Consider the following 14,402-nt stretch of genomic DNA (forward strand, 5'->3'; position numbering starts at 1 on the left):
TGTGTATTTTGTTTTAACTCACACAACAGAAATACTTGGAACTTGTCATTCACTCATATATAAAGACACGTAATCAAAAAAATGTACAGAAAGAAAAGAAACTTCCCACCCAAAAAAACAAAAAACAAACTTGCAGGCCTGAGTCGATGCTCCTGAACGTTGAGGTCATAAACTTAGTGACCGTTTCACTTTAACAGCAAAAAAAAAAAAAAAAGTGCACTTTCGGTTTGTCTCAGTACTCACAGTGAGATGATGTTCTTGTGAGGGAGATAGGTGGAAAAGTTAGAAGATTCATAATATAGATTCATAATATACACAATATACTATATTCACAATTCATAACATAGAAGTGACGTCCACATATGTGGACATCACATTTTAGGTCACGAAAGCCACAACATTAACATTTAAAGTCTGTCCAACATGACCTAAAATGTGATGTCCTCATATGTGAACGCCAGGTTTTTATGAAGTAAAGTTTTTTGTTGTTTTTAATTACCAAAAATCGTCACGAGCTTTATAAAGGGTGAATGAGCTTGAATCAATCACATCTGCATATTGCATGTGCCCCTGCAGTCACGTTGGCAGTTTGGCAGTGCTGATTAGGATCTAAATGTATCCCATTCCTTGATATATATTTTTTTCTTTTTTTACACTTCCATGACGCATATGCAAAGTGCGCCACATGGGAGGGAAAATGTGGAATTGGGTCACTTGAACCATGTAGCCTAAATCCATTCTGAAATGTGAAATCTGCTTCTCCACCAATGAGAACAAGAAAGAACCCTTTCCATCATGTCAAACTATTACTTGAGGTATTACTTTAGTGGCTCATTGTGTTTTATTTTAAACATTATCGTCAACTACAGTTTGACCCCATCCTCCCTTCCTGTTCACCGGCCAGCTAGTGGTTTTCTCATTTATCACCTGTGGCACATGAGTTGAATATAAAAGTTGGCTCTGGCAAACCAACGTCTAAAACAAGGACCCACTATCTTACTGCTAATTACACACACCTTAGACCCATATCTCAAGGCACAACTACACAATTCTTGTAGAGAGAGGGCCTCATCGTTCCGAGTATGTTCTCTTATGATGTGTTGCCGAAGCAAAAGCAACCTCCCAGTGTATTAAAATAGCCTTTTACAAAGAAGGCCATAGTCAGTGCTCTCCCTTGAGAAGAATATGTTTGTGTCATAAGTTCAGCATGTGATAGTTTTGCTCGATTAGGAAATGTTACACAACAAAGGTCTACATGTTTACTGTGCTGTTAGTTCTGTTTAAAGAAGACCAACTTGGCGACATTCCACTGTTGTATTTTTTATACTGTGAGAATAGCATTTTCTGAATACCAATTTATTCCACATAAAGAGCCATTGTGCAGCCTTGAACTGAAAGTTGCAGCCAAATTCAAAAGGCCAATTTCAGATTTGTCAAACTTTTGTTTCCATGTTGAATTTCTTGTACCTAAACATCCATAACAGAGACGGCATCAATTAATTCATTTTCTTTAGAGAGGGGCTACTAAACCTTAGATTTGCTATTGACCGGCATACTCAAACCTGGTCAACCTTAAAAATTTTTTTTTTTTAATGCTAGTAAATTAACTTTTTTTTTTTTCTTGGCCAAAGTCCAACAGAGTTAAATCTGAGCCACTCACTATATTGTGAGGTTGTCATATTTTGTTTTGAAGTGTATTTGCAGTTTGAAGCAAGAATTTAGGCTTTAAATGAAAGAATATTAAATTATTCAGTACCAAATGTGTTTTTTGTCATTAAATATTTTTACATAGGAATCCCTAAGGTTGCTCTAGTTGATAGACAACGTTAACTTATTTGCATTGACAGCGATAGATGTCCAATCCATTGTGACTGGGAGGGCTCAAAATGGATTGGGCCTCTATCACCGTCAATTGCGCTGAAACATGATTATTTACTGCCAAAATTCCAAGTTCAAATATATTGGGCGCGTATTGCCCTGAATAGCAGGGAATTAGTCAAAGGGATCTACAGATAGAAAGACTTGTACTCAGGGGTCAAAGTGAGCCGGAACGCACCGGATCGGCGTTCCACCATCGTATTTCTTGGCGGAACGCCGATCCGGCATTCGGTGCTTTGAAATCCCAAAAATATGACGGCAACTGTCAAAACCCATTAAAAAAAAAAACTGCCACACTGCCACACACGCATCACCAATAAGAACAATCTACTAACGTCAGATGTACATCCACAAGTGTTAACAACAAGCCTAATAAAGAGATAAAGAGCTTGTTTAGGTAGTCCGTTTTCACTGATTTTTGTTATTCATTTATTCTACATAGTTCTTCCCAACATCTCAAACTGACAAGTCACGTTGCCTGTAGCCCTTTTCACACATATATCCAGGGAAATTCCCGTATCAGGTGACGCGGGATCTACTCTCGTCATTGCTTTCACATGAAAAGATGTCTCGAGAATGAAGCAGGTTGGACGCTTTCACAGACTTGTCCCGTGTTGCCTACTGGCGCTCTCTGTGCGTGGAGGGCTGCTGGCGCAATTTTATAACCTGGACATTACGTCATTTTTGGTCAGCATTGGTTGTCACAATGTTGGTCAAATCGTTTTTGTTCCGGAGGGAGCGTTCCCGACATGTAACTGCAACCAATTTAAGGTCATCAAGAGGTAAGATCGGGGCTGAAAAATCCAGCCCGACCCGACCCGGGTCCGCGGGTATTGTAGCCCGGCCCGAGCCCATTCAATTAACCGGATTTGCAGGCCCAAGCCCGAAAAAAACCCCCCAAATGTTATGTTTTATTTGTAGGCCTGAGCCCCGGAAAAATACCAAATGTTATATTTTATTTGTAGGCCCGAGCCCGATAAAAACCTCAAAATTCTATGTATTATTTGTGAGGAGGAGAAGGAGAGGGAAGGGAAGGGATGCGCCAGTCAGACATGGACAAAGCACTGCTTGCTGCTTGGAAAAACGGACTGGTTGCATTTTGTGTGATTACATTTGGTGACAATGCCTATGCATAAACACCTGTCTTTTGTAACGAATTCTCAGTTAGCAGAGAAAAAACGCAACTTTTCTTAATGTTGAAATAGACTAAATATTTTTATGATCATTATAAATACATTTACACAACGAAATAACGCTGGAAAAGTTGGCTAAATATTAATAAAGAGACGCGGTTTTGCCGTCTTGCAGAGGTGAATATTAAAAAGAGGGCGCGTGGCATGCTCTGGCTCTGCAATGAGCATACAGCGCCTTCTCTTTTTTCCAAATTATTTATTTGATAAGTATTCCTTAGTTAACATTCATACGTCGTTTTAGTATACCTATATAAATATATATTTATTTTAAAAAGTTAGCGAGAACCCTGGCCCAAACCGAACGTATAATTTCGTTATGTTTTCAGTTTAATTTAGCTATTTCCAGCTTGCCCTTTTTTCCTGTTTAGTTTAGCCCTGCTGTCACGCACACCAGGAGAAAACCAACGCAGGCGTGGTGAGAACATGCAAACCCCACACTGGAAGGTTGGAGCCCGTGATTGAACACTTGTTGATCTCAGAATTGTGAGGGGAACGTGCAAACCACTGTGAAACCTGTTGTTTTATTGTGTGTTATATTTGTAACTGTGCCAAAAGCAGTTTTAGCATTTCGGTGGTTTTAGGAGGGTCCACCCCCCCCCCCCCCCCCCCTTTCCGGCAAGAAATTCTAGGCACTTTCACCCCTGCTTGTACTTCTTAAAAGATCAACTTTATTATGAGTTAAAATAATTTGATAATGAAACCCCTCTTGATGTTTTCGTTTTTATACAATTTGTAAAATGTGTTTAACTAGTAGGTCGCCATTGTTGTTGACGTCGCAGGGCAGTGACGTTGCATGGTTATTACCGTAATTTTCCGAATATAAGTCGCACCCGTGTATAATGCGCACCCCAAATTTACTTGTAAAATCTAGGGGAAATTATTGTACCCGTTTATAATGCGCACCCTAATTTTAGCACCAATAAATAGAAGAATACAAGAAAACAGAGCTCGTGTACTGATACACAAATGTCATTTTACTGACTGGTGAAACACAGCACAAGCATAGTTCAAAACATTACCATAAACTGACAATATTTACGGTACTAATGTGATTTGACAACTTCTCCAACTTACCAGAATCTAGGAGAAAACAAAACAGATGTGACTTTTCTTTTAAAGGCTGTTGTATAACTTGCTCGTTTCATCATGATGAATAAATGTTTCTTCCATGGATTGATACGGTAAAATGAAAGTGAGAACGTAAGTCGGAAATCCGTGAGCGCTCATCGCTGTCAACACGACAGTAACAATAGGAACTATTGTTATTTGGCTTTGTTGCCCGAGGAACTTGTATAGTTGACGGACACAGGAAGTGTGTGCGCTTACGTTTGTTATGGTCCGAGTTGCGAAGCTGCAATAAACGTAGATTCAAATGAGTTCAAGAAACTAAATTCTGTGCTTAATGAAGAGTGGAAAAAAGCAGAATTTAACACAGACGAGATCATTCGGCCGATCAGAGTGAAGTATTACCAAAACCAAATGGTGACGTCACGTACAGTAATGGTCGGCAACGGGTCGCCGCATACGTTTCTTCAACACAACGTGGCCGTGTCAATAATAAAAAATCGGTTTATATACTGTATATATGTAATATATATATATTCTGTCTACATCCAGGTACCCGTTTATAATGCGCACCTTGATTTTGGGGAGAAAAAGTGCGCGTTATATTCGGGAAATTACGGTATTATTCCCATTTTGTAGTCATAATGTATTTCTTGGTATCTCTCTGTTAATGAAAGAAAACCCCACAATGGCCACTGAAATCTCTTGAAACTTTCAAAAGTAACAACAAATAAAACATTTCTTTTTTTTTTTAATAAAAGCTAATTTATGCCCAGGTCTGTTTAATTATGTTGAATGGCAATTCAAAAGGAACAGCTAATTTTGATTAGATTTTGACAAAATTTCTCAACAATATTTTTACTTTTGTTAGTGTCAAGTGATTTCAGTGACCTTTAGGATGTTGTTAAAGGATCCACAGTTATACTTTTAGCGCTTAAAAGATGAATGTTACTATGAGTTAAAAATCATTTGATATTGAAACCCCTCTTGATGTTTTCGTTTTTATACAATTTGTAAAATTTGTTTAACTAATTGGTCACCATTGTTGTTGACGTCCCAGGGCGTTGACATCACATGGTTACGCTGCCGGGCTTCCAGAGTATGACTCTAGCGACATAAACATGTCATCTGTTCAACCCTTTCAATTTGAATCCGGTAGCAACATTAATGAGTATGACAGCACTGTCGATATTTCACAAAACGAGCAGAAAAAGCAAAGTGAACAGGAGAGACGGGATGAGCTGAGACGAGAATAGGAAAAAAAAAGGTATTTTGCCAAAATGTGCTACACCAGCAAAATGTCCTACAAGAGGCGAATTTGACACCCAAAGTACTACCATGTGCTTTCAGCTTGTTTTCTTTGGACGCATACGGACAGAACATACTAAAGATGCCTTAACAAAATACTGAAAATGTAGTAATATCAAATACGTGACTAATGTGGTCAACAGATTAACAATCTGGTTTAAAGCTACAACTAGAAAACACAACGCTTAAAAGTATGAGAGGGGGAAACATGCAAAAAGTATTTTGAGGCAATGAAAAGGTAATAAAAGACTCAATAAAAACACAAATAGTAAGTACTCAGTGTGCATGTGTTGGACGTCTCGCCTTGTGGAAGGAATTGCAGTAACTTGGTAGTATTCGTCTAATGAGAGTGACAATCTACGTCATCACCCCGAGCGTCCATTGCGCACTTGAAACATGGTGCCCTCCGTAGGTCGAAACGTGCACTAAATCAGTGTTTTTCAACCTTTTCTGAGTCACGGCACGTTTTTACATTTGAAAATATTTTTCGGCACACCATAGACAAAAATGTTTCAAAATGAATTTCTGTACAGTAGATTTAATTATAAAATATTTTCTCAATATTTATACTTACTCAGTGTGAAAATTGAGCCTGCTTAGATAAACACAAAGCCTGGCAGGCATCATGTTTTGCGGGCAGGAAGTATTAATGTCTCTGCCACAGTGTAGGACTTTCTGGATTTACGACCTCTGTGTGCATCACAAGGAACTGGTTCTTGGTTGCATGCAGGTGAGCGAGGTATTGCTCGTGTCGCGTTCAACAGCTGCTTGGATTTCTCGCTATCAGCCACCTTGCTGTCCTCGACAATATTTTGGAATGAAACAGTGACGGTCGTCACATATGGATAAAATGGAAAAGACACTTTTGTGTATATCGACACTTGATGAGTTGAATCAAATGATGTACAGATGACGTGCCGGGGTCCACATTGTTGCGTGCCGGAGTCTAAATTGTTGCGGACAGCAAGGTGGCTGATGCCGAGAAATCCAAGCCGTCCTTGAAAGTGACACGAGCAATACCTCGCTCAACTGCACGCGACCAAGAACCTTCTACCTACTCCTTCCTTCCTACTGCAACTCCACTGGTTGAAAAACACTTCCCTAAATATTATAGATTTTTAAATAAATGGCAATATTTTATGCGTTTTTCTAATAACATATTTTAGTAAAAGAGAACACTTGTGGCTTATTGGAGCCTACAAGTCTTTCAGTGTGAGGTTCCTTTTAAAATAAAAACCCACTCAACTGTACAAAATGTTACCAAAAAATATTTGTATATTTCCCTCATTGTTATCCACTGTAGTTGAGGCCTTGATGGAATCACATCAAATTACTGTTACACTAAAATCTGTTGTTTTTTTTTTTTTCCTTTTCATGGACTCTGCAAATAGTACAGTGATGTCATGTGAGCTTTACTAAGATGGCTCAAAGTTGTTGAGTGGTTTTGAAAAGTACATCATGTACAGAACACGCCATCTCTGTTGTTTCAAAGGACCGCTTCATCTGAGATTCATCACTCGTGCATTGTGTCACAATGTCAGTGTCTCTGTTGGTGCCTTAAGTGTGTTTTCGGTCTTCACATGAGGAGAGCATGTGCAGCACATTGGTTAAGTTAAAGCCACGTTTGCACGATCTTGGTGGGCTTTTATATTTTAATTAGTTACATAATTGCGTGCCTCCAATGGTGTTTTTGCACTATGAAGAAATTAGAGACTGAAAAGTAGGAGTACATAAATTACTTTGATTCAAATATTAAATGTGATCTGACAACAACAATATGGCTTCTTAAAGTAATAGCTCTTTTTTACTGAAGACGACATGTAAACATCACAGTGTGGGCGGAGCTAGTATGTAAACATTTGGATTTGGTAAACGGTTTAGCCTCCTTTGACAGCAATGACCTCAACCTAATGTCGCCTATGTTCAAGAAGAGTTTTGAATCATTTATTTCTCTTTGCAAAGGTTTTGGGTGAGCGATAATTTGGGGTATTTCAAATTGACTTGCTTGACCTCAGGACACGATGTCTCTATAGGGTTGCATATTCTTTATATTATTTTTATTAGCTTCAAGTGGTTTTAAGCCATCATAAAGTTTGATCACGTTGTGTGAACTTGGAATTTATTTTTGTGGCCAGTCTCTGCATGGGCAAAGCAGTCCTAACCTATGACCCCATTCTACCATGCTTCCATTGTTGCCTTGTAGATTTCACTGCGTGTATACTCAAGTGCACCAGTGGAAAAAAAATGTCATAACTCTCTTCTTAAATGCAGTCAACACAGGCAAAGAGGTCATAACTTCAAAACAGAACAAAGCATTTAGGCCAATTTTTTTTCGAAATCTCAAACACTGCTGGAAACACAAAATTCAAGGTCCCTGCTGAATGCCTTCACACAAACAGTTCATGTAGCTCCCAAGCGCTGAGGAAAGCTTTGTACAGCACAGCACGCTATGTTGGATGACGCTTCCCTTGGCAAGACTTTCAAAGCCCCGCACGTTTAGATTTTGTTTTATAGTCATGAATCCAATGGACAATTCATTAAGAAAATTGGCTGCTGATCTGAAGCAAATTTGCAATGGAAAAATTCCCGAGGACTCGACTTCATTTTCACAGCCTTTCTTCATTTGAATAGGCACAAAGCAGAAAGGTACGTCACTGCGTGTAAGTGAACAGGACTAGTAAAGGTATCTATAGTAATAGAAATACAGTACATCTTAATAAATGGTTTGTGATTACAATGATCTGATCTAAATAGTGGAGAAGAAAGGGTATCATCTTTCAGCCAAACTAATCCTCACCGTAGGATAGTAGGCAATCGAATGATGTCATTGTGCAGTGAGAGTGTCGGTGTGGGGACCGGTGGGCGGGGGCGGGTCAGGGATGTGGACGCCTCACACAAACACCGGACTTTGGTGTGGGAGACCGCTGTTCATTTCCTGTTTGACACTCCCAGGCAAGACAGTGTTGTAAAGGCTGTCATTGTTCATTCTCTTAGCTTTGTGGGCCCAATGACCAACTATTACTGGGAAAACCCATAAAAATTGATGGTTCAATTATATTTGAAATTATTGGCTGCCATTGAAGGAAATAGGCATCCAATCCATTTCAACTGGGAGAGGCTGGTAGCGATCATTAGATGCCCATCATAACATGATAGCTATATAATAATGGGAATTGGTTAGTGCAACAAAAAATCAGTTGTGCAGCACATAATACATTTTTAAACAGATTGGTTTGTCTTGTTTCTTGATAAAGATGTATGAGAAATATAATATTGGAAAATCCCGTTATTTCAACAGTAACAAACCAAAAAAATCTTAAAAACTCTGGAATATTTTTGATGCTTTGTTATTTTTTAAAAATAGATGAAAGAATTTTTAATAACCAATCTTTTTGACCCAATTACAATCCTCTGAAAATGACATGGTAGGGCCTTATTTCGGTTCAGGGACAGCTTTATTTATGAGCTAAGTACATGTTTTAGGTGTTAAAACGGTTGATCATAGTTAATATAATGGACACATAACGGACTGATTTCTATCAATGTGCATTCGCAGAGCTTTTCCCCCGTCACTTGACTGACGCAGTATGTGTCTGCGTGTGTGAGTATGTCAAGTGAGGTTTGTATGCCAAGATCCCAGCCGGCACCGCGGCTCATGTCACTCACTGATCTCTCATGCAACGGTGACATCAGTGGCCCTGTTTTAGCAGGTGAACAAGACGGGGGGGAGGAAGTCCAGAGATTACATAATGCTTTTTCTCTCATAGCCCTTCTCAGATGTTGTCAAAAAACAAGCAAGTTGGAGAGGTGGAGCCCCGTCAAGTTGCACGTGGAGCGTGGCCGGCGGGGCTGAAGTGGGCGTATTGTTAATTCTAATCCTCTCCTCAGGCTGCAGTGCCAGCGGAGGCAATAAAGACAGTTGGTTATGGTTCTGGCAACATAACTTTATTGAAGAATTCTCTTTTGTACGCTGGCAGTCTTGATGACATGCTGGACAGGAGGAGGAGGAGGAGGAGCCTGCTGCAATGGAAAGGTTCCTGGTAAGATTACAGTAAAGTCTTGTGTCAGTGGACTGGCCGGCGTCCCACTTTGACTTTGCCAAGCTTCTTTATCTTTTCCTTTTGCTTTATTGACCTTTGACCTTACCTAGAATGCGAGGAAGGCGACCGCTGAGCGCCATGCCGCTCATGTTTCTGACGCTGACCTACAGCTAGATGTGGAGAAAATACAATTTTTGCAAAAATGCAGTGAATTTTAAGTAGTTTTGAGAGAAAAGGAACCCAAAATTTGCTTTTCTTGTGTTGGGAGAGACGAAAATGTAATGGGAAGTTGTACATAAAACTTTACTCTGGCAATGATGCTGGGGTCTGATAGAGAAGAAGAGGTTTTAGTAAGGGGCTGCACCTGACCGAGGCCTGCATGGCTTAGGATTGTCCAGGTCTTATGGGGATTTCACAGTAATCTGGATAAGGACAGAAATATCTTGAAGGTGAACATTGGAGAAAGTGCTCTGGTTCTTGTGCATCTGTTTACTGTTCAGCTGACTACACATCCGCTGCTGGTGAATCCTCAGAATTACGTTCAACTGCCTATGAAAGTAATTAGGAGATTCGTTTCTTAAGAATTCAGTTTTGGAGCTATACAGTAGAATTAAAACTGTCTTTCAACATTTAATTTTCCCTTTTTTTGGGCCAAAATGGCGCTCAGTGACAGTATTTTTGTAATTGTAGTAAGAAAGACAAGTAGCATCTACTGTATAGGTTTACGTTTTAAGAAATTTGAGAAAAGGGCTTGATTTTTAACCATTTTGAAGCCTCATTTTATTTACTGTACTTCTTGGCAGGTTTGTTGACAACTCTTCTCTGTGGTGGGTCATATATAGAAGGCATCATTTCCACTTTACTTAATTCATTTTATTTATGTTAATTTCATTTCCAAAATGTATCCTTATCTTGGTGCTAAGCCCTGCTTAGCCTGTTAAGACTTTGTTTTTCCACTTTCAAAATGACATGAATTACATTTCTTTGGCATTAAATCAACTTTCCATGCAAAAAAAAAAGAAATTTAACCTACAAATGCTGTAAAAAATGCATGAATTTGGAGAAAAATTGTTGAGCGAACTTAAAATTTCAAGTGAACCAATTTCACTTGAATTTTCTAGTTGTGATGGAAAACTAAAAACAAAAAAAATAAGTTAATGGTTAAAACTAAACGTAAAGAAAGTAAACAAGACTTCAGTTAAGTACAAAGTAGTTTGAACTTAACATTGTAAATAAACTGGAGTTTCTCCAAGCGGGAATCAAACCCAGATAGCCACCGAAGTAGCGAAGGCCACAGAGACACCTGAGCTAAACAACGTCACTAACTGTCCAGTTGCTAGTGCGCTTTCTCGAAAGCAATGTTAAGTTTACACAACATATCATTTCACTTTCTGTTTACCCAGAAATGTAGGTATTGCCCACAAATTTTGTCATGTAGGTTAATTCGGCTGATTTAATCAAGTTAATCATATCTTAACATCTGGGTTTCCCATACATACAGTATATAAGATTGTGGCGCACCGCCACACCAAAATAAATGAGATGGCTTTTTTTAAAGGCTGTTTCAAACTAGCAGCAGCCTAGTGTGAAGGGTTTAGCGGCAACCAATTCATTGTGTATTTTGGATCCAACTTTTCGGAGAAAGTGAGTGGTGGACGGCTGTCCTAAGCAGCGTGGCAAGTTTGAATTAATTTGTGCCGAGAGGCATGCCCAAAATAGAGCCACAAATATAAATTGTTGTTTAGACGCTTTATTTTGAAGATCACATTAGTTCTCCTGTTGCAAGCTTGTGCCCGACTTCGTTAGCTCGGAGTTGGAAATCGGGAGAAAATTCCACAGAAAGGTATTTCAAATTAATGAATGGGATTCTGGTTTAAGCCTATTAAAACGACCTGAACATTGACATAACGTTTAATTTCTGTATGGTGTGTGTTTGACCCGATTCGTCGCGTCCTAGCATGGCATTTGTTCGTTGCTGATGTCGCTGCTTGTAATTTCAGATGTGTATTTTGAGGTATTTAGAAAAGATTTAAGTTGTCAATGGATGAGGGTCCGTTAACAGAAGGACTATTATTGTTGTGGTAATGTAGTACGTATTAGGCCCAAAAAAAAAAGGACTATGAGCTGTAAGTCGTACTATTGCTACGAGAAAAAAGTTGTATTTTTACGCAGGGGTATTGTACGGTAGCAGTAATCAGCTATGCATTTTACGTAGATGTACTGGAGTTGTATTTCAAATAGATCTTTGTTATGTCTCCTTGGGAAAAAATCTCATTTGTCATTCCATGAAGCAATATCGCCGTGGCACGACATGTTGAGGCTGTCCGATTCTGATGCAGCCCACCACCACAGCTTCAAAAAAATCCTAGCGGAAACCCTTAACATGATAAAATGGGTTTGGAATGCTCAAAATAACATGTCTTAAGTCTACTCAAAATCTTTAGCTAGCATGACTAATAGGAAGTTTTATTTATTTATTAATTTATTTATTTTTACAATGCATGGTCTTTATTTATGTACCCGCATTTTCATATATATTATTTATTTATTTATAAGTCGCACCTGAGTATAATTCGCACCAGCCATAAAATGCCCAACGAAGAGGAAAAAAACATATATAAGTCGCACCGGAGTATAAGTGGCATTTTTGGGGAAAATTTACTTGATAAAATTCAACACATAGAACAGATATGTCATCTTGAAAGGCACAATACAATAGAGAAAAACATGCTGAATAAGTGTAAAGTATGATAATTAGAGATGTCCCGATCGATCGGGTTCGATCACGTCATTTTCAAAGTATCGGAATCGGCAAAAAAATATCAGCCATGCCTTTTTAAAATATATATACAGTATATATTTTAATTAAATCGTTTTCTAATTGTATTTAACGTTACAGACATAATATGTTACACTCATCCAGAGTCTTTAGTTTAGGCTTAAGGTAGGGTTATCAAATTTATCCCGATAACGGTGGCAATTAATTTATTAAAAAATGTGTCACGTTAAAATATTTAACGCAATTAATGTATGCGCTGCATGACCCTCTCACTCATTGTCGCGCTCAATCTGTAATAACGCCGTTTTACCTATATAGAGAGATAAAAAGCAGCGCAAAATGAGTACAGTGAACTTTGGCAGCCTTTGGAGCCTTTTTTTAATTGGCTAAAGCCTTGCAGTCCCTCTCCCTATGATTAGAAATATCATGGGAAGCAATGTGGGGAAGCAAGGTGACAGTTGATCTTTGTCTTAACACTTGTTATTTCCCAACGCAGAGAAGATATATCAATTGTTAGCACGACGTACAGTCATGGTTCCACTACCCATCATGCATTTGGGATGGCCACAGTATCATTTACTGAAAGCTCAACAAATACACTAGATGGCAATATTTAGTCACAATATACAAAGTCACAAGTCTTTCTATCCATGGATCCTTCTCACAGAAAGAATGTTAATAATGTAAATGCCATCTTGAGGACTTATTGTCATAATAAACAAATACAGTACTTATGTGCTGTATGTTGAATAAAACTCGGACAAATATATACATTCATTTTTTTCTTAATGCATTGCCAAAATGTATATGATCGGGAAAAATTATCAGGAATGATTGGAATTGAATCGGGAGCAAAAAAAAGCAATCGGATCGGGAAATATCGGGATCGGCAGATACTCAAACTAAAACGATCGGAATCTGATCGGGAGCAAAAAAACATGATCGGAACAACCCTAATGATAATGTTAAATGATGCCTGAACAACGAAATGCGAACTTGGCCGGTATGTTAACGTAACATAGATATTAAGAGTTATTCAGATAGCTATAACATAAAGAACATGCTAACAAGTTTACCGAATCATCAGTGTCACTCCAAAACACCAAAATAACATGTGAAATTATATAATAATGTGTTAATAATTTCACACATAAGTCGCTTCAGAATATAAGGCGCACCCCCAGCCAAACTATGAAAAAAAACTGCGACTTATAGTCCGAAAAATATGGTACAACTGCTTAGTGGCGCGTCCTGTTTAGCCAGTGAAGACTTTCAAAATGAAATGAAGTACAATTCATAAGCTTTCAGTTACTTTTCATGAAAAATGCATTTTAATTATTGATTTAATCAACGTAACCACTGAAGGCCAGTTTTTCGACATCAGTCTTGTCTGATGTTTCCCGAAATGACTTTAACTAGATGATCCATTCAGCCTTGTGACAATTATCGCAATGTTGCATTTTCTTCCCAAAGCCAATAGCTTGAGAGAGTGTTTGTTGAATTGAATCCGATTAGTGAGAGGAGACGGGAGAAACCCACCGCAGTGTGCGTGTGACCCCGTTAATGCATGATTAGTTTTTTGAAAGGCCCCCAAAATTCCACCTCAGATGCAGCAAGCATGCAGGCTTTTGTGTTCCTGTGTTCCATGTTTATGGAGTGTCTGTGGCTCATCTCATGTCCCTGTAGGCTAGTGGGTGAAGGATCTGAGCAGTCTCTTGCCCCCTCCCATCGGTCGGCCACTATGCTCGGCGTCAGCCGCTTACATACACACTGGCGCCACTATGGACACAGGGTATGCAGGCTGGCTTATAGGCCGCATCAGAAGCCCAGAGAGGACTTTTAATGTCACGTACGACGTATACAAGAGACGGTCACGCTGCTAAGATTACACCACAAACACTGTGTGCACGCTTTTGTGTTTAGGATCACCACATGCAGGTGTCTGATATTTTTCTTTTCCTTGATTTGCTCACATCAACAGTCTATTCATTGCAAAATTATGGGAATTTTTAAAGTTGGAAACATTCCTTAGGAACTGACGGGAATGAAGCAGTAACTTACTAAATTGAAGGTTGGCTCTTAATAAGGAACTTAAATACAGTTCAGTAAATACATTTTGGCATAATGCTGACTAAAACA

General features: G+C 38.8%; 1 protein-coding gene across 2 annotated transcripts in view; it reads left to right on the forward strand.

Moving 5' to 3' along the window:
• pde8a (phosphodiesterase 8A) overlaps positions 1-14,402 on the forward strand; it is a 90,649-nt gene that overhangs the window by 14,462 nt on the left and 61,785 nt on the right. The window contains exon 1 of one of the 2 annotated variants that reach the window (XM_057829232.1): positions 9,319-9,484. The exons of the other annotated variant lie outside the window; for it this stretch is intronic. Within the exon in view, the coding sequence (XP_057685215.1) occupies positions 9,470-9,484 (15 nt within the window). The 5' untranslated portion in view covers positions 9,319-9,469. Of the gene's footprint in view, positions 1-9,318; positions 9,485-14,402 lie in introns of those variants that run through there. 2 annotated transcript variants of the gene reach the window in all.

Source organism: Corythoichthys intestinalis, chromosome 1, assembly GCF_030265065.1.
Source record: "Corythoichthys intestinalis isolate RoL2023-P3 chromosome 1, ASM3026506v1, whole genome shotgun sequence".
Taxonomy (NCBI): domain Eukaryota; kingdom Metazoa; phylum Chordata; class Actinopteri; order Syngnathiformes; family Syngnathidae; genus Corythoichthys; species Corythoichthys intestinalis.